Below are 20436 nucleotides of genomic sequence, written 5' to 3' on the forward strand. Positions count from 1 at the left end.
ACCAGAGCCGGGAAAAACAGAAGGATTTAGCCGTAAAATTTCGTTGTTTGACCGATGAAGCTTACCATCTACCTCTCAAACCAGGTCGTCGTCGTGTTGTTCCACAGCTGTAAAACGTGAGTTTGAGGAAGCACAGCCGTGGCATCAATAATCCTTCGTTTGCCGAATAAGCAAGCTTAAAAACATATTGACGTAGCACTTGAGCGTACTAGATATTTGCTAAAGATCATCGCTTACTTTTGATTCTCTTGAAGAACAAGCTAAGACTATGTTCGGGTGGGTATGACGGTACTGACAATGTAAAACAATAGCTGCCGAGGTCTTTTCTCCAATGATCTCTGTGACGACTTGATGACACGCAGCGCGGCGTAAGGCCACGATGGGTCGCTCTCCGGCTCACCAACATCGATGTTGGCCACAATCGTATATAGGTTGTTGCATAGAGGCATTTTTACATACCCTGAAAGCCTGATGCCGTTGCCAAACCATAACGGCGACCTCTCGCTTTGCTGAATGTTGGTGTAGTCAGGACTGAAGTTTGTTCATTCGGCCACCCTCAAGCCATCCATCGTAGACTGCAGCTACAAAGCAAAGTCCTCCTTGGTCACACCTCCCCATTGTTTTCCATCCATGGTATCAGTACCAAACAGAGCTGTGATAGAGTTGTTCTCACTGGGCTTGATAGAGGGCTGACTTATGCTCAACTCAACACCCTGATTCCTGATATCGAGCAGGTAGAACAGCGCGCCGTTGTAGCATGCGGCAGCCCTCTCATGGGCGTCTGCGGGTAGGAATGGCCAGAGAGCGTCATCTCTGTCACCCTTACCAGTCTTGCAGGGGAGGTTTATTTTCCTGTCACTTTCGTCAGCAAAGAAAAGACGCAGGGGAGAGATGTTTGTGACCCACAAGATAAAGGGCCTGCGAGCTGAAGGTGTGCTTTGCTATGCAGCCAGCATCAGGTTGGGGTGGAACAGCTTCTCAATTACTTTTGACATTTCTCTGAAATCAATGTCATAGGGTGCGGCAGACATTAAACCGTTGTCAAGCGCCGCAATGATGTAGTCTGTGGTGTCATTATATTTCAGTGTGAAGATGGTCTCGATCCAGTTGTAGTACTGATGACGCACTTCCCTGTCTTTGTCTCTGAGAGCGATCGGCCAATAATGCTGCAATACAGATGGGGCACATTGAACCTCGGGTCTATCAGGATTTCTGCACTATCAGCTCGAAGTCGTCCCCAGACGATGAATGGGTACCCGCTGAGTGAGATATCACGAACCCGGCAGCTACCCCATTGACAGTGGAGATAGTTGATGGCTCTATGCTACAACTGAGAAGGAAAATTCCAGCCAAAGCTTAGAAAGCGATGACGACTTCACAGAAACAATGAGGCACGTATCTTCTAGGTGAAATATAAGACCTTCGAGAGCCTCCATGCCTCCAACATCTCATCTCCTCATCACAATCTTATCCCAAGAAAATCAACTATCATCCGCCCCTCATCTTTCAAACTAAAGAACTTCCAATCATGTAATTCAAGACCTCCACCCTCTTCGCTCGTTTGAGTGGCCTCAGCCTTGTTCTCGCCGCCCCCGCGGTGGTCAAATTGGCTGATCTTGACACCCGCTCTGGCAATGAGCTCCACGGCCCTAGGTTGCGCAGTATACGCCGATTGAGATTGCAAACTGACGAGTAAAGCCTCCAACTCCCAACTCACCCTCTGGCGACCGCCGAGCGATTCCTGTCTACGAGGAGTAAATCGTTGTCACTATCAATAACCCATACAAGGCAGCTTAGCGCGCATGTTGTGGACTCGGGGATTGGAACTTCATCGGTGGAAAATAGTGAACGTCGAGGCTCGTTCGTGGGGAAAGGGTCAACAATATGCGCTTGAGAAAATGGAGCAGCTTCTAATCTCGCACATGCGGCCGCGAACTGGTCGATCTCAGATTTCGTCAATGACACAAGTTGTCTCCTCAACTGTGTTCGATTGTCACTCGGGTTAGAGTCAGCTGCGAGGAGCCATAAGCAGCTAAGAACACCTTCCTTGTTTTAAGATCTGCTTCTAGAAGTGATCATTAGAACGCTAGAAATGCCCATGATCAACTGCTGGCTTATCGCCACGCGGGCCCCCTTTCCGAGTTATCTCATCTATTTCAGTTGCCACTCTGTCGTTCAAGTCCAGCCGGACTATCCGCCGCCCGAAACCCGCGCGATCAGAGTGAGCAGCGTGAGCTGGGAGTCGTCACAGGCCGCAGATTCATGAGGCATGGACTTTGTGTGCCGGTGGCTGGAATTGAACTAGCGACCTCTGGGCTCTCGAAACCTTGCCATGTGCATGTCACTACACCACGATGGCCCACATCTTCTTGCCTACAAATTAAATTGCAGTATTCAGGAAGTAAGCATTATTCGGAGATTTCCACACATGTGCCCGCGAACTCAGGTTGTACTAGTGGATCATGCAAGAATCATAAGCTCATAGTTGAGGTCATATGGCTTGCAAGGTTTACAACAAGAGTTCGAGCCTAGGCACTGATCTAGATTTTCGACGGCCGTTTTTCGGCGACCGACCAAGAAATCCAGATGCGCTTACTGTTCTCTGAACAGGCGTAAGTTTGATATGCCTTACTTGTTTGCGGGGTGATAAAAGCCTGAGGTTCAAATCGGAAATCCCCCGCACATCCATGAACCCCACTATTCCAGCGAAAGCCAAGCTTGAAATCATCGTTCAAGACCGCACGTTGCGATCTATCGGCTCATCGCCTGTTCGGCGCTGTACCGGAACAGCCCGCCGCTTACAAAGTTATCGACCGCGTCATATCTTACGTGGGGTCTCCTCCCTCGTCTGTGATGGCATTGACGGTATGCGGAGTGAGGGTAGGGATGTAGTTGAATTATGTGATGTCGACTGCTTTGAGGCGGACTGCGGAGAATTGGGTCAGCGAGGATCATTGGTGAATGAGGAGGTGGAGAGGGGTAATACGCCTATCTCGGCTTCTATGGTCTTCTCAAATACCAGCTCATCCCTTAAGGTTTCGACAGGCGGGCGAGACCAGTCACCCCACCACAGCTGGCTAAAAGCTTGCTAGGAACTGATTTTCTGTCTGAACATGCTATTTCGGCAAGTTTTGCTCGTTAGAAATGCCGCATTTTGTCGTCGCTGCTCTAGCGTAACTCTATGTCAGGAACAACACAAAAGCTCTAGCTCAACTCAATATCCGCGCTAACAGGAATCTTAACCGGATGGTTAGCTGTTCTTCAAGTCGATGTTTTCTCCGGTCGCGTGGGGGCGAGTCATGCATGAAATGAAGCTTATCCTTTTCTCAACAGAAAAGAATCTCGGTATAAAAGATTTAAGCAGCATTGAACCCACCTAATGATGGTATTAGCTCTCTGTGTCTGCAACGTATCTTAGCCCTCTGTCATCTTATATTCCCATTTCACGAAAAGGTGAAAGCCGGTTCTACAAAAATGCTCTTCGCTACCATTGTCCTCTTAGAGGCTCTTGCAGCTTCTGTAACTGCACATCCTATTGTCATCTCCCCCGACGTTTCCCCCGACGTTGCCCCCGAACGCCCTTATAACTGGGCGCCAGTGTTCAGACATGGCAAACTCCCCATCGCTATTGATATCAAAGCAGGGGAAGAAGGTAAAGTTGAAAGAGCCTCAAGACCTGTGCAACTGGTTCTGACGTCCTACCTAGTCACCGATGAGCCCGACATTCAACCTAGGGACGAGGCCGCGCTTGATCCCCTTGTCTTAGATAATCAAGATGCCGGGTTGTCCAATCAGCAACACGACAAGGACGTAGCTGACGTCCATCTCAATAATGCCCCTTTCATCGCCCCAAGGGACAAAAAGCCCTCGAAAGCTCAGATCAAGGCCGACGACAAGAAGTTTCATAGGGATCAACTGAAACCGAACGACGCCAAGTACATCAATAACCTCGACAAACAAAATGCTAAAAAGTGTGGTCGAGGCTGCCAGAGCTCCCTAGACTCTCAGCGCTCCAGGAACAGCAAGGCGCAAAAAGTGAAGGAGGGCCAACCAAAGCTCCCCGGCTCAAGGGCATCAAGAGGAGAAGTCAACACAAAGAAGGATGATTACAACCACGATCTGAATCACTTGCGTCAGGACAGAGGTGACTTAGGTGTAAACGGCCAGCACTCTCTCGACTCGTGGCATTCAGTCGAATCCGCCAATTCGAAGGCATCGAAGGCATCGAGAGCAAAGAAAGAAGCAGCAGCCAAAGGAGGTCATCATGGCTGAGTAGCTGAGAAATGGGTTAAACCAGCAACACGTGTGTAGATTCCAACGGGCTGGAAGTTCGAACTGTGTTTCGCACAACTATCGGGGAAAGGAACGATCAAGAGTTTGATTGGGATAGGTTTTGTATCAAATGAAGTGTCGTCGCAATTCTTTGAATCGGTGGAAACTGTGACATCTGACCATTACTAGTAGCTATGCAAACAAGAAACATACAGTGAGAGTGAAATTCAGCGCATATCTGCATGAGATGAATGCATTGCTGCTTTACCGAGTAAAAGTCGCAAATCTCCAGGCAGATTTCCGCAGTCTATTATGCATCAAATGAAAGCATGCGCTTCTAAGACGTTGCTCATGGGTATTGCATGATAGGCAAGGGAGTTAGTAAAACGTTGGAGCACGTCATATATGAGAATACCATTAGCACTAGACTCACTACTCAAAGGACCTCCAGTTCATATCCCAAAACCAAATATTCAATCCACTTTGGTCACCAGATTCACCGGCAGAGATGCATGTCGCACACCACGATGAAAGCTGCTGTTGACATGCATATTCTCCCAGTAGACCGCCGAACCAGCAACTGGTTTGAAGGTAGCTCCTTCGTACTCTGTCTCCTCGCAGTCTATGATGCCAAACCATCGCTGGTCAACTGGCTTGTCGACGCGGGGAAAGTTAGTGCCCCCGCCAGTGCACAAATCGGTGAGATACACCATGAATGTGGCCACACGGTTTCCCTCAAGAGTCATCTTATCGCAGTCGTAATGAAAGGAGTAATAACCATTGAAGCTGTACCGCTGGACCTTGAGGTCTTCGATGGAGGTAGAGTTGTTGCGTCAACCCTGAAAGAGGTTGCTCTCTTTGTAATACATTGTGTGATAGTGTCCGGCTTGAGGGTTGAAGATTACAAGATGCGGGTTTTGAGATCGACGAGGTGATCCGGGCCGCTGTCTTCAATCATAATGACTCGATAATACAACGCCGCATTGCAACACATGCAGGTCCTCGCACATTAGGCTTAGTAGTGATCGTATCAAGAGCTTTGTTAATCTCAACTAAACTCTGAACACGGACTCATGATGATGCCAATACACATGTGCAATATACACCCAAATTCGACTGAGATAAATTAGTCTTCATATTCCACCTCGTACTCGTACTCCAACTGCGGTGCTGGCGTGATCAGTGACCTAACCTCCTCATGGATCGATGATGCCGTCTCTAGCACGTTGGCGAGCGATGTAGGAAGAGCGTCCGCCGGCGTAGCATACGCCACGACCTCAATAGGCACAGTAGAGCTGGGGTTGATGAAAGGCAGGGACTTGACCCCGAGATCGCCAAGCTCCGCCTCGCAGTCGCCGTTCTCGCAGCGCAAAAAGCCCAGGTGGTCAAGCACTTCCCCATCGGTTGCCTTGCGCGTGGAGTTACCTTCGTCCACCCACACATCGTCGGGATTGAAGTGTTCCGGGTTAAAGTCTTCCTCGTCGTCTCTCTTGTTGTAGCCCGGGCGGTTGGTCTTGCCAGCGATGATATTGGCCCCAGGTGCATTTCGATACAAGCGGGTGTTTCGCTTGCTGGCCGGGTGGGCGTTGTACCAGGGGTCGTTGGTCATCAGCGCGAATCCCGGGTCATCGATGAGGGTCTTGGGATAGCACGGGTTGTCAGGGATACCGTCGTCTGCGAGATTCGGCATATTGATGAATTTCATCTTCATCACCTTCGTCGTCGCCGTCCGGGTCACCACGTACTTGGAGACAAGGCGTTTGCAATTGCGGACGACCCTGAGGAGGCGTTTGTTCTGCTCGGGCGACATTTTGTACTTGGCGGGACAGACGCCCCTGAAGAGCTGACCGGCACCTCCGTTCTGTGCTCCGGGCACGAGACGGATCCATTGTCTCATGTCGCGTCCTTGCCAGATAGCGGCCGGAGGGTACTCGTCGCGTTGGCAGTTGATGTTTGCGGACTGCATCCACCCATTGATCCACTTAGTATGATGGTCCTTGCTGTACTTTTCAACGACGGGCCTGATGCCGCCGCCGCCGGCCGCTGTCGTGCAGGTCAGGGCGGCCATACCATTCTGGTTTTGGATCACGGACTGATAGTGCAGACAAGGCTGGGGATATAACGCGCCGTTGCACGTCTTCGTGACTGTCTGACGCATCTGGATAGTTCGTGTTGACGTCTCCGATTTGGGACGGAGAGCTGCGCGCTTGGCCAGACGCTTGGTGTCTTTCAGGTCGCAGTGGCCGTCCTTCTCGTCCGCCTTGTCTGACTTGCCTCGGTCGCCGCGGTCGTTTTTGGTGGTGAGTGGCTTATCCAGCTTGACGTCGTAGTCCTTGCCTCGGAACTTGAAGACAGACTTGCCGCCCTTGACGATGCCCTTGGCACAGAGGTTGGCAAGTGCAGGAACGGCAGCCTGAATTGCAAGACGGATGATCCAGCCTGACGAAGAGCGGAGTTGTTAGTAGGCACTTCCGCGGAGAAACATATTCGGCTCAACGAAAGTAGACTGTTGAACTTACCGACGATAGGAATGAAGGTCAAGGGGGTGAGGGCCGCCGTGATCGCGATTCTGCAGAATGCCTTGGCGGCGACCTCCAGAGCCAACGTTTCAGCTGCGGCAATAGCAGCGTCAGCTGCTTCGTCCTTGATCTTCTCTTCCATCTGCTCCTTGCTGATGGGTGGCATGAAGCCTGCACAGCAGTAGCTCTGGGTGCCTCCGCTGCAGGTCTGGTCCTCCTTGTCGCTGTGATGGTTGGTGTTCTGTGTAATTTCCGTTTCTAGATCAGCGCAGCCTCCAGTGCACGCAAGGCCAAGTCCTCGGTAGCCTCTCCAGCGGCACTTGCCCATGGTGGTACCCTTATTGCAACAGAGTCGGCGAAACTTGTTCTTGGGGCACCGATCCATGGTGGAAAGGCCTGGCTGCCCGTTCATCTGCGATGCTTCATGGTCACCCTTTCGGCAAGACTCGCCGCACTTGGTGGTGTAGCAGACACCCTTGACTTCTTCGTCGGCGATCATGTCTTCCGAGAGAGAGATCTCTTCGTCCGACCAGTCTTCTGGATACTGTAGACTCTTGCTCGATTGGTCGACTTGGTCCAGAGCCCAAATCATGGAGCCACCTACAATAATATCCAATCAGCTCTGTTCATCTCAACAATAGCGCAGGTCACCTCCCACCTGTTTTACTTACCTAGGCAACGAGAGTTTGCAAATGACTTCTTCATCATTAGAGTCTGGGAATCGTCATATGACACCCACTGATCACTGTCCCAATGAATCCCTGTCTTCCTGTCAGAATGGTTATCAAACCTTTTCGCATACGCCGGGGATATAATCACATTTGACTCCTGCCTTCTCATCAAACTGAGGCTTCAGATTCTTTTCCTTGATAATATCAAAGATTTCTTGCAAGGTGAGAATGCCAGACGCCTTGGAACACGGGCCTTCCTTGGCTCCGCCTGAGAACTGGCAAACGCCATTGGGCTTGTTGCAATTGGGATCCTTCAAGGTGAACGAGCGGCCGTAATCTATATCGAAGTCAGTTTATGTGAGTATTCAATAACCAGAAATACATACACCCTTGACCGAGCACAACTTTCTCGGGTTTGAGGCCCGCGCGCCAGAGAAGATCTAAGCCCAAATCGATCTCCGTGAGATTAGTGTGCGGAGCGACGATAGGACCAACGAATTTCGAGGCGGCATCCCACACGCCGTGAATATCATAAGACATTATGTTGAACCAATCAACAAACGGCTGCATGCCGGCAAGGTCAAAGTTCTGCAGGTACCAGTAGGATGCTGGCAGAGTGATGGAGTAGCCAAAGCGAGTGCCAAACGCCGCCTTGATCTCTTTGCACAACAACACGAAGTTGGCGGTGTCATCTGCGGTGCCACCACGGTCATCTGTTGCACAGAAATCAGCTTCATGAGGTTTCTCGGGTCTTTACTACTGGAAAAGCTCACCAGCGGTTGGGTATTCCCAATCCAGATCCATGCCGTCAAAGCCATAGCTCTGGGTAATAAAGAAGATTAGCGCCAACTTGTTATCCGGGCAGGCTACACTCTCACCTCCATGAACTTGATGAGGCCATCGATGAACATCTTCCTGTTCCCAGCGCTCGATGCCATTGTACTAAAGGCTTTTTGATAAGGGCCAGCTATGAGAGAGAATCAAGTCAGCTGGGTTACTTTGGAATGAAACCTACTTGGGAATAGAACCGAAAGGCAGAAGTCTTGGATGAGGAGGGCGAATAAGAAGAAGCAATTGCACGTACGATCATTGAAAGACCATCCGCCGACGCTGACCCAGGTCTGTAAGCCAGCCTTCTTTTCCTTGAGCTTGGTAAACCGATTCAAGAGGGTGCCGGCGTTCTTGTCCATGGGAACGATCTGAAACGAAGACGGGTCGAAGAAGACAAAGGCGAAGTTGATATGCGTGAGACCGTCCAAGTTGAGGTCCTCGGGGGAGACAGCGCTGCAGGCTCTGGTGTTGGCCCAGGACTCGTAGTAACCTATAGAGCGCTTGTTGATGCTGCCACCGTCCTTGCTGCAGGACGGCCGCTTCAAATCACCGCAGCCGCCGAAGCCCTTTTGGCAGCCGGCATCGCAGAACTCCGAGGTTGAGCCACAGAAGCTATCGCAAGCGATGTTAATCTACCTTCAGACTCAATCCGAGGGAGATGACGACAGAATGGCTTACCCGAACTCGGAGCAACATACGCCAAGGGGACAAATCTGTTTCCCAGGCTTGCCATACTGGCCACACTCGGCTTTAGCATCGCAGTTGGAAGTGCAGTTGGCAGCACCGCATTCCGCTGGAGAGTAGCCACATAGACCGCTGCCGTTCTACGTGGGAAGACAGAAGGGTTAGTTAACATACCAGGGATAGGCATAAAGAAGACCAATAACTTACACCACTACAGCAGGCACCGTTCACACATGGCGTGTTAGCGTTGCAAGTTCCCACGGGAAGCTCTAGGTCCTCAGCAGCGACAGTGTTCTGCAAAAGACCGTAAGCTGAGTTGAGGGCGAAATAAGATTCTGCGACGACGTGACGTGAAAGAGTGGACAGGACCAAAGTGACCCATGAAACCTGGAGAAACCGCATGGCTGCCGAGGTCAACCAGCAGAAGAGGTTACGGAGAAAATGGGAAATGAATGAATCTCGGCAAGGACTGTGTGGATGGGCGCACATCAAGAGTTTCGTCGCTCGTGCGGATGTTCACGGTCATTTAAGATTTTTCAATCTTTTTTCTCCCGTTATTCATCCTCTACTTGAAGATGAAGAGCCCATCTCCCTCGGTCGGTCACGATGTTCCGTTTCGTCATCTGCCGGCGGCGCCCGAATGCAGGGGTTCATGCGCCTTAATCGGCAGGTGAATCGGTTCCCGCAGCTCTAGGGGCGGGAATGCCCTTGCGATGTCTGACCACCCTTGCAGAGGCTTTGGACGAGTCAAATCTGACCTGCAGCGCCTAGTGCTTATCGTTAAAATTGTCGAATCAGCTCGATGCAACCCGGTCCAGCCTTGCGCTCGCTTTCTTACCGAAGGGTTGCAGATGCTTCTAAATGCAGGGTGCGAGCAGGATTCGAATCCATGGGCTTGGTATTGGTTTTGGTCGGCCCAGATGGCCTTGGCAATGAGCTTGATATGCGAGCTCGTGGTTCATGACCAAGATACAACATGGCTATCATCGAGAAACCAAGTCACGGACAGAAACCCCTTACCATTGCGTCCGTCTAACGAGACGCGCATGAGTCACATGTGGTATTTGAGGGCACGAGGATGATATCGGTGCCTATTTGGAGCCAGATCTAGGCTCTGGGCGAGAAATGTCTCAATCTGCTCAGCCGAGGCAAGGGTTAACGGAGACCCAGGGACATGCCCAACGCATTTCCACGCTTACAGCGCGAGCGGGAATATCAAAACTCTTGTCAATGGCGACAAGAAGGGTCTTTTTAAAACTTGGATAGCCTACCCATTTCAATCTGGCAGTCGTTGCCCTGCCCACCTTTCATCCGTCACAAGCTGTCACTCTTTCGTCTGTGATGATGTGGTCAATTCAGCAAGGCCTTACTAGGCTGGCATTTTTGCCATTCGCCTTGGGCGAGCTGGGTTTCCAACTCTATCCGCTCGTTCCTAGCCAGCCGATGGCTGAGATGCTCGGTATCAGCGAAAACTGCGTCAAGGCTCTGTGAGTTCCCCCCCGCCCACCCCCTCATAAAATACCTACGTCGGCCCAGACGACACTAATACCGCCAGCAATACCACCTTGCCATGCGACAAGGACCTGTTCGGGTGGACCGTCAAAGTCGACGATGTCTACTGGACTGAACAGGATGCCAGCACCCTGTGTGTCTCAGACTGCGAGACCAACGTCCGAACATGGACAGAGACTGTGGCCTCCGCTTGCGCGGAAGATTGGCTCGTTGTCGGCGACCGTGCCGTGCCGGCTGAGACGCTCAGTCTCCGGTTTGCAGAGGGCCTGGAGATGGCCTGCCTGCGAGATACGAACAACAAATGGTGCCTGCCGGCGTCCTACAACTGGACCGGCTCGGACGTCGTCCAAGTCGACTGCGCAGCAAATCCGGCGGACCCGTGGTGCATTAACCCGGCCAACGTGTCCGCTGAGAATAGCCGCATCTCAACGTTATACGACGATGATTTGCTCTGTTCTGAGTGTTTCCTTAACATGCTCTATCGCCGCGTCACCTCAGAGTTCCTCCCAGACACCGACCACTCTGACTATCTCGTTGGCGAATTCCAGGACATCCAATCGGTCTGCCAGACGAGCGTCGGCCCCTTGGCCACGCGCGCCGTTCCGCTGTACCCCTACGCTTCGGAGCTCAACGAGACGACCCCGGAGCCCACGGACATTCCGTCCACGGGCGCTCCCATCGTCGGCGATGACGGCTTCCCGTGGGACCCTGAAGAAGACACCGAAGACCCCGGCATTGATGAAGAGATCCCCGACGGAGAAGAGGATCCAGACGAAGCCGAACCGGAGCCGGAGCCAGCTGAACCGGTGGTGCCGACAAACTGCACCGGGCGGGCCGTCGATGCTCGGTACGCCAGCCTGGACGGTATCGAGGCCTGCAATGAACTCGCCGAGGAGTACGGCGTCGCAACGGGCCAGCTCATGTTCGCAACGAATGCGGAAGATTGCTACTCATATGACTTTGTCTGCGTACCGGAAGCCTGCGAGCTACTACGCGTCAACGCCGGAGATACTTGGTTTGTACCATCATCTTGCATCTTAACAACAGATCTGTTTGACGAGTTGCTAACGTTTCCATCGCTGAAACAGTGATACCATCTCGAAAGCCATATCAAATGACACGGAGCCGATCAGCGTTGCACAGCTTATGACCTGGAATCCTAACCTGATGGGTGCCTGTGATCATTTGACTGAAAGCCAGTACCTATGCATCTCGTGAGTATTCCATACTTCTAGAACCCACGAGCTTGCAACCGTTTTGCGCTCGACTGCTGAAACTCTTCACCTTCCAGACGACCTGGCGGCACTTGGGTGAAGCCGCCTGACGACCAGATCCCCGACGACTCCAACGGGCCTGTCCGCGGTGGTCCGGGCAGCACCGAGCTTCTCCCCATTATCACAGACCCCTCCACCGTCCCGGCCGATCGCAAACAAGAGGGCATCCCAGCGAACTGCAACCGCTTCGTCAAGGCGGAGAACACCGCCGCTTCATGTTGGAAGATCGCCAACGACGCGCAGATCACGCAAACCAGGTTATGGGAACTCAACCCGGCCTTGGGCACCGACGGCGAGCACTGCGGAACCCAGATTTGGCTCGGGTATTACTACTGCGTCGGCGTCCCCGGCGACGGCACCACCGGCCCAACCACCACGCAGAGTCTCCCGGCAACGACCGCGTCCGCGACAGCCTCGTCCGTCCCAAAACCGACGCCGCAACACGAGGGAACAGACTCCAACTGCAACAGGTGGACGCAGGCCGCCGACGGTGCTGGGTGCTGGCAGCTCGCCACCGACGCGGGCATCGGCCTGGCGCTGTTCTACAGCTGGAACCCTGTGCTGGGCGCCGCTGGTGAGAATTGCGGTACCATGATCTGGCCTACGTACTACTACTGCGTCGGCGTGGCTACCGGCTCAGGAACGCCGACGACGACGGTGGCGCCGCCAGCGACCACCACCGCTCCGGCCAAGCCGTCGAACACGCAAGCAGGCATCCCGGACAATTGCAGCAAATTTGCCCAGGCTGGGGACGGCGCTTCTTGCTGGCAGCTGGCAACTGACAACGGCATCGAGATGTCGGTTCTGTTCGCGTTGAACCCTGTCCTTGGCCCAGCCGGAGAGAACTGCGGGTCGCAGATCTGGCCGACGTATTACTATTGTATTGCTGTTAGTTGATAAACTGGACACTGCACGGATTCAAGTGTGAGGATTCGCTGTAATGTGAATATCTATCTGCTTCTTTGTAACCTGAATTCTACCATGCGATTCTCTCCGTTGATGCGAAAATACGCCAGTGCGCGTTCTGTTTGAGCCGCAAACCTGATTTACGCGTCTGACCAGTCGTACTCGTCGTCCAAGATGGCTGCGCGAGCAGGTACGGCAGCCCTGAGAAAGTCATCTTTTCTGAAGGCGTCTGGCCAGCCGTATTCACGGTACAACTTCTTCATCGCCTGAGATTTATCAGTACCTACCCGATGCCTTTGGATGTCACACGCAGCAGGGTAGAGCTGTGTAGTCGCGATCGGGGCTCACCTTGGCATCCGGGTCATTCACCGCTCGAATAGCAGCCCCGAAGTTTCCCGCAGCGGGTGCTGGGACTAGCTTCAGACTTGAGATATCCTTGTGCATCTTCTCGAAGAAGGTCTGGAATGAAACCGCCTTTGCGCTGAGCCATGGCGCGTCTTCTTCGGCCTCGGCAGGGGCGTCATCATACAGGTAGTAATCGTCGCCCTGAGGATAGACACATCCTGCACTTCTCTTAGTATACTATACAGCAGAAAAGATATGTGGGAAGGATGAATGTTAAGAAGCCAAACCTCTTTCCGTATCGATGAGCCAAATCACTCCGATTGCAGCTTCGTCATATGTCAAGGATACCATATGCGGCGGCAATGGTTTGTCGAAAGGCGCCAACCCAAGCATGGCAAAAGGCCGTTCATGCCACTTTGGGTCTGGCTCCTTTTCCGGCTGCCACTTGTTTCTGAGGTAGGACAGTACCTTCGTTTCATAGTAGACCACCGCGTCGTCGCCCGCTTCGTCAGTACTGGGGGCTCCCGCTCGCGGATACGGAAGATGTCGTAAAAGGTCAATGACCTTGTCAGAGCGGCCCAGGGTCCGCAGCGCGTCGACGTTAAGCTCCTCATCGGTCCATCCCGTTTCGGGTGGCGCCTGAAGGGCTTCCGGGTGGAGATGGCCCATGTCCACGAGCAGGCGGTAGTGGCCCTTCACGAGTGAGACGACGGCATCTCGGTCGTAGCCGAAAGCTTGGGGAGGCTCTCGAGCAGGCGTCTTCTTCTTGCGACGAAACATTGTTGCGCAGATTGAAAAGAGGACGAGTGGGTAAATTTGCTGTTCTTGAAGTCTGAAAACAGGGAGGAGGCAGTTCTTAAGATAAGCTTACTCCAAGGCGGCAAGAAGGAAGCGGGGTTCATGCAGGATGGCCGCTAATAGTCCAAGCAACCCCTCCCCCCTGCATGCTTAGTCGACAAGGGGTGATCAGATAAACGAGGTTCACGATGGGACGATAGAGAACAGGAAACGAAAAGAAGAAAGACGAAAAAGAACAGACCCCACTTCCTAAGGCGGTTTTCTTTTCGACATCTCAGTGCATCCAAAGCGAGAAAAATAATTGTAGACGAACGCTCGCACACTTCTATTTGCCCGTATTTTCTTGCTCTCTCCACTAGAGCAACACCGTGCCAAACTCCCTGATATACTTCTTTCCACTAGCGCCTGTGACAGCCATATAAGTATCGATAACAGTGACCTGTCCCACAAGTCGATTTCCTACCTGGCTCACCCTGCTCTCTGTAGCATGAGGCTGGATTGGGCGCCAGAACATAGGCTCTCAGCAATCCTCAAATTCGAAGCCACCTGGCATCATTGTAGAACAAGCTGGAAAAGGCGGCCGAGAACGTCAATGCGCAAACTAAAAGCATTATCGTGAACAAAGAGAATTAGTTCCTTGATTTGACGACCGGCTGACGCCGGTGACGAGTGATGTTTGAAAGAGAGTAGAAAAGAGTTTGTTATGCATGTATGTGGAATTTCCAGAACAGCCTACGGCACGGCCGCTATAGGACGATATTTATTCAAACGACGTTTGTATCTTTGTACTCTTACTAATAAACTCCCAACGGTTGTCTGATATTCTTTGTTACATATGATTTATTTCAATGTGTTCGAGTCTCCTTCTTTCGGACGCCTATCGTCTTAGCCATTTAATCCAGAAACCGAGCTTTTTACGTGGTTGAACCCATAGAAAAAGACTTTCAAGCGTTTCTGGCAAGTCGGAAGACGGATTCCGCTTTTTGTAAGCATTAGCTCGTCTGATCATCATGTTCCCGGTAGCGCAAAAGGTTTGTCCAGGTCCAGTGGATGAAGAAGTTGAGCTCATCGATGAAGAGGTAGAACTTGTGGCGGATGGAGGACTTGGTATGGGCGGCGGACTCGTTGTGTTTGAAAAGCTTGAGAAGGGTACGGAACTCGAAATGGGCGAAGAAACCGTTGTGTTCGAGAAACTAGTAAAAGGCAAGGAAGTAGATGTGACTGAAGGACTTGCCACGGCTGACGAACTCGTCGTCGGGGAGGAAGTTGAAACAGGCAAAGAATCTATTGTGGGCGAGGAACTCAGTACAAGCGAGGAACTTGATTCTGGCGAGGATGTCGAGGCAGGCGAAGAACCCGTACTTGACGGAGAGCTTTCCGTGGGCGATGCGCTCAATCTGGAGGTCCCGGAAGGATTTGAGATTGGCGGAGGAGTCACTGTGACGGAGGAGCTTGATAGTGTGAAGGAGCTGGACACGGTCGATAGGCTCGATACAGGTGATGAAGGCGAGATTAGTGTTGTTTGACTTGCTGAGGAGAAATCGCTCATCATGGACGAAGAGCCGAGGATAGTACTGGATGGACTCATCGTAAGGAGTGAAGAGCTGTTGTTGAGGCTTGAAGTAGATGAAGTAATTGAAGGGGGGTTGGAAACAACTGCCGAAGACGGCGTTGATATTGCGGTTGAGGTGGGGTTTACGACACTCTCCGAGGTGGATACTGTTGACGCTCGAATAAGAGAGCTCGTTGTCGACGACGACGACGAAAGTAGAGATGGCGAAGGGGATGTTGGCAAGGAAGGCGGCGCCGACAAAGATGACAGCGAAGCACTGCGAAAGGGCGACGACGATGAAAGGCTTGAGGGCGGGCTCAGCGTCGCCATCGAACCTAATGTAGTGATTGAGACTGACGGCGGTGTGCTAGGTGATACGAAGCTGCCTGGAGGCACACTGGATGGGTCTATGGTTATCAAACCGACTGTTGGGCTGCTCGAGGATCCTACGAGGCTTGAGCTCGTGGCCGACAATCTCGAACTGCCCATATCCTGACTAGATGAGCTGGGGACAACAATCTGGCCGTTTTGACATTGTTCGACTAAGAGATTTCTGCAATTAGCACTTGGGTGATCGTCGAGAAATTCGGGGCTTTAATCAATCTCACCTGTGTATGCTACGAGAGAGACTGGGTCGCAGTTAGGTGGCCTCGAAGCAAAGGTTATATAAACCTGCGCAGTTCGATCCTGGCAGAAGCTTGCCTGATCAACGGGCAGGATCGTGTTTGAGAACTGAAGAACCCCTTCGGAAACACTGAATGTGGTTGTCACGGAGTCCACTGGCGGTGTTCCTCCCGCGTTGAGAAGTTTGTAGCTCTCGCCAGCATAGAACACAGGAACACCATCGATTGAGAGCTGTCCAAAGGCCAAGTCGTAGGGTTTTGCGTTGTTGCAATCTTGGCGATTTTCATTGGTATTCTCAACCACAAAGCCCCCCAGAACTCTCCTTCTCAGGCTCCGTTTCACAAGTGTTGGGCCTGGAACAACGAGAAATATCAAGGGTTGAACGGTCGCGGCCGACTCTGACGGTAAGGGAACAGAGTTGGAGCTGGTGGTACTGAATTGGGGTGGATTTGGCGAAGCTGGGACGTTGGATCTAGACGTGAATGGCGATGGGAGAAGTCCTGATGAGGAGCCGAGAGCAGAGGGCTGTTGAGATAGAGCTGGTCCTGTTGACGTTGCCCTGGATGTGTCGGTAAGCATTGTGGACGGTGGGAATGTCAAGGCGGTGAAGGATGATGAGGATGAGAGAAGGAAAGAAGACGGTTGCGTAGGTTGAGATGGTCCTGTCGAGAATGGTCTTGTCGATACGCCCGTCAGTATCGTGGATGGCGATGCTGAGAGCGAAGGGCCCAACGACGCCGACAGGGTCTCGGAGAGGCCATCTGAGAGATTGGTGGACGCTTCAATTCCCGTCCCAACCGATGATGTTGTGGTGCTGTTAGAGCAGACTGAACTCAAAACTGGCTCTAGATAAGTCGAGAAGTATGTAAAGCACACTGTCGATGGATCACCCTGATCCACCTGAGGTGCAATAGCACTTGCAATACTCTTTGGTATTACCAGGGAACTAACGAGCAGTTGAAGCTTCATTGCGAACAGACTGGAACCTCACAGCTCCAAAGTCAGTCAATTCATTGGGGCTGGATGGCGACGGTCCAGCAAGATACAAATACAACTGACCTGGGGATATGTGGGGAAAGTAAGGGAGTTTCATGTGTGAGATCTTCATAACAAGGGGACTGAGTGCAATGCTGTGATGTCTTAAATCGACTGGTTGATCAATACTTCGTATACTTTCATTGGTCGCCAACAAGGTTTGAATCTGCTAGAGGCGCAGGGAGCCCAAGACAGTCTCACGAAACGCCACGACAGGAAACGGACCCGAACGCCCCGCTAACCTCGGACGTGACTGTGGAATGGAAATAGGCACGGCGGAGAGTTCCCATCGGGCCGCGTGTGCTCATTCAATGGATGCAGTACTAACGTTTGATCTCAGACTGGGCTAGCTGATGACAAGTGGTTATTATTGCTCGGCCCCAGGCTGATTAAACATGTGCAAAAATAAATCGTTACAAATGTCGTGATCCAGTCATGAACCCGCCCTCATGCTTTCAGCCGTATCCCATCGAAGTCCATGAATCTCTTGCAGCGCCATCTAATAACAACCGGGGACTACATTTCAAGACTAGTGAACTTGCACATGACTTTCCTTGCATAAACCTGTCCCGTGGATCCTCAAAGAGAACCCTTCAGCATTATGAGGCGTTAAGGCACGCATTAGTTTTGTCCTCTATGAGCATCGTTGAACTGGTTACCTGGAATTTCCGCGAGGTCCCGCCACGGAGATGGCGCATGCTACAAGAGGCGATAAGCGCTCTCCCTAGAATGGCAGCACTGACATACACTAACACAGGCACTAGATGATACACCCAAAATTGCCCTGAAAGAGATATCGCATGCATCGGATTTACTATGTAAAGCTCAGTTATCTCGTCTGTGAGTACCTAGAGTACATCATCAACTGAATCAAATTAATCGAAAATCTGAACTCAGTTGTACCTTGGGAGGGCAACTTCTGGTCAGAAGCATCACGTGATACGTATCTCACTCTGATGGAATTTGTTCCGTGACACATTCATAGATTCACGTACTAACTATCATATCTACACAGCGGATGGATCCAGTGGAGGGATTTCAGCCAGTGCTTTGTTCATTCAGAACATCATATTATACATGCCGAAGAGCCGGGACGGAATGGTTTGATACATACCGCTTTCGCCTGCAGTGAATTCTGGCTAACGCACATTTCAGAAGGAAGTGTCATCAAACACAACGCCCCCGCAAAATGCATTTGTATGCGGCTCTGCGACTGGGAAGATGGTATAATAGATGTCTATGTGACAGCTCAGATGGCGGACAAGGGCTCTCCGTCTTTTTTAACGCCACGCAAGGCGAACAAGTGAGGCGGCTAGGCACCCTTTAGCGGCCTAACCCGGTGCTCGGTGACAGTTCGCGTCCCACCAGACTTAGCACAGCCAAAATACCATAAAGAACTGACTTCGCCATCGCACTCAGCTTCAGTCCTGACTACCTCAGCGTCAATCAACCTTACAAAGCGTTTCCACAGCACATACGACTCCTCCATTCACTGTCTGCAGTGGGGTTTCATACCACTTCTAAGGCATACCGTTGATAGGCCGGCGCCATGTCTTCCTCACAGCATCCTGCTGAGCTTCCACGCCGGCATACCCATAACTCACACCAATCTTCGTTGTTATCACGGCTTAGCCGAAAGAAACATAGAGCGGACACCATGTACAGCGGGAAGAGTACACAGTCTCACGATACTACTGTTTCTAGCTTGGTGCATGATCACTATTCATCCTACGAGATTACCTGGGATACTTTGAAGGCATTTTTACAAAGAAAATGGCCGGACCAGCAATTTCCAGACGATGGTGAAAAGTTAAACTTCATTGACCTGGCAAGGGGCTTTAGATTACTATTGCTGACTGTATTTTGCATTGCTAGAAGGGTGACCGATGGGTTTTCGAAGTCCCAGAAAGGCTCACGAAGGTATGTCCATGATACTCCAATCGCTTATCTATTCCATATCTATGAAAGAGTGACGCTGAGAAATTGCAGGAAGATCGAAACGAACTTGCCGCCTTGCGAGATGTTAATCAAAAATCAGCTCAACGGAAACCCTCATTTTCGGACTCGGAAGGTTGAAAAACTGATTGACAAGGGTCGGAGTCATCATACGGGTGGGCCTTGAGTTGTTAAATCCATTGATTGGCTTACCGCTCTCCAGTGATGGTGCCCTGGAACAAATGTTGGTGGCTTGCGATCGAAAAGAAAAGAACCTTGCATTATCTATGCGGCAGACAAGACCGACACCATGTGCGCCCACTGTATCTACACTTTCAACGCCAATGACGAGGTTTGGTTTTTCCTGTTCTTCTTTTTTGGGTAGACATAGAGGAATGGATGCCCAAAACGTAGCTGATCATAGGACAACGAGGTTGTAATGATGTGTCGAAACAAGGCAGCCTCTGGTTGCCTAAATCGGGCCGTGGGGAGATCAGGCTCTAGGACAGGAACCATGCAGGCTGTATGTATCCATGGATGCCAAAACTGCATGTGGCAATGGGATGATTGGGGATGCCCCACACCAGGTCTGCCTAGCCACGTCTAAAAGCGCCTGACTGGGGGGGATGCAGATGATGTGGTGTAGGACAATGTGATGGTCATGCGCCTTGTTGGGTAGGCAAAGTGCACTTTATGCGGCGTCCGCAGCTTACGGTACATATACGTGGAGGGTCCTACAGGGCATTCTAAGAAGTCCTAGACATTGGATTTGCGCAAATGCGAGCGACAATGATAAGCTAGCGACTCGGTGATGCACCCTCCCCTGGCCGTGAAGATAGCGTGACAAGTGCGTCTATGCGATTGCGCTATCAAGCTTAATGCCATCCATAACTACAACACTGGGGATCAATGAAGCATCGAAAAAACTCTGGATCTCATAGAATTCTTCGTCATTATCGTCCTCTTCAATTGACACTATGAATCCCCTACCGGCGGAGTTTCAAGCATCTTACGACGAAAGAGACAGATACCCGCAAAATCTTCTTCAAAGAAGCATCAGCACGTACCCAATTGCACTATCGAGATACCTAGAGAGACTGAATAAGGCCGCAGACGATCTCTGTGAAAGACACGTTGAGAAGGTGGACGTATGCTTCCGAGCCCTTAAGAATAATGATGGTGCTGGAGAAGGTTTGACATTGCCATCTCTCGACTGCTTGTCGGATGGGGCGTATAAACTGACAGAATTGGCAGACGCGTCGAAGCGAAATATCCACTCTCCAGCCACTCTTACAAAATGGCTAGGAGTCCGGTAAATCGGACGTGGATCGTCGAATCAGCTACTGGGCGTGGCTGAGAAAGATCCAAAGTGCCGGTTTATGTGCGCCACAAACCTGCATTTCATCTTCATATTTCTTCTAGGCAGGATTAATGATCAGACAGCTACATCTACGGACGCAATTCGCGCGTGCGTCTCA

At 51.5% G+C, this 20436-nt stretch overlaps 5 protein-coding genes across 5 annotated transcripts; 2 read left to right on the forward strand and 3 right to left on the reverse strand.

Annotated features, from left to right (window-relative positions):
* Positions 1 to 3474: 3474 nt before the first annotated feature.
* CGCA056_v005512 (uncharacterized protein) lies at positions 3475 to 4272 on the forward strand (the record flags this gene model as incomplete). The annotated part of the gene is made up of 2 exons (XM_037320764.1): positions 3475 to 3652; positions 3707 to 4272. 2 exons carry the CDS (start codon positions 3475 to 3477, stop codon positions 4270 to 4272), a joined length of 744 nt encoding a protein of 247 aa, XP_037181155.1.
* Positions 4273 to 5398: 1126 nt separating this feature from the next.
* On the reverse strand, positions 5399 to 9379 carry CHIT1-2 (Chitotriosidase-1; the record flags this gene model as incomplete). The annotated part of the gene is made up of 10 exons (XM_037320765.1): positions 5399 to 6711; positions 6792 to 7391; positions 7463 to 7552; positions 7611 to 7799; positions 7849 to 8175; positions 8236 to 8284; positions 8341 to 8429; positions 8547 to 8905; positions 8972 to 9117; positions 9185 to 9379. 10 exons carry the CDS (start codon positions 9377 to 9379, stop codon positions 5399 to 5401), a joined length of 3357 nt encoding a protein of 1118 aa, XP_037181156.1.
* A 1041-nt stretch (positions 9380 to 10420) lies between these two features.
* CGCA056_v005514 (LysM domain-containing protein) lies at positions 10421 to 12660 on the forward strand (the record flags this gene model as incomplete). The annotated part of the gene is made up of 4 exons (XM_037320766.1): positions 10421 to 10464; positions 10533 to 11504; positions 11578 to 11703; positions 11781 to 12660. The coding sequence occupies 4 exons, from the start codon at positions 10421 to 10423 to the stop codon at positions 12658 to 12660; spliced, it is 2022 nt and encodes a 673-aa protein (XP_037180934.1).
* A 149-nt stretch (positions 12661 to 12809) lies between these two features.
* Positions 12810 to 13794, reverse strand: CGCA056_v005515 (uncharacterized protein; the record flags this gene model as incomplete). Its single annotated transcript, XM_037320767.1, has 3 exons — positions 12810 to 12935; positions 13018 to 13232; positions 13302 to 13794. The coding sequence occupies 3 exons, from the start codon at positions 13792 to 13794 to the stop codon at positions 12810 to 12812; spliced, it is 834 nt and encodes a 277-aa protein (XP_037181154.1).
* A 1010-nt stretch (positions 13795 to 14804) lies between these two features.
* CGCA056_v005516 (uncharacterized protein) lies at positions 14805 to 16567 on the reverse strand (the record flags this gene model as incomplete). The annotated part of the gene is made up of 4 exons (XM_037320768.1): positions 14805 to 15005; positions 15057 to 15731; positions 15791 to 15906; positions 15973 to 16567. 4 exons carry the CDS (start codon positions 16565 to 16567, stop codon positions 14805 to 14807), a joined length of 1587 nt encoding a protein of 528 aa, XP_037180932.1.
* Between the last annotated feature and the right edge of the window lie 3869 nt (positions 16568 to 20436).

Source organism: Colletotrichum aenigma (genome assembly GCF_013390185.1).
Source record: "Colletotrichum aenigma strain Cg56 chromosome Unknown KSG_Cg56_contig03, whole genome shotgun sequence".
Classification (NCBI taxonomy): domain Eukaryota; kingdom Fungi; phylum Ascomycota; class Sordariomycetes; order Glomerellales; family Glomerellaceae; genus Colletotrichum; species Colletotrichum aenigma.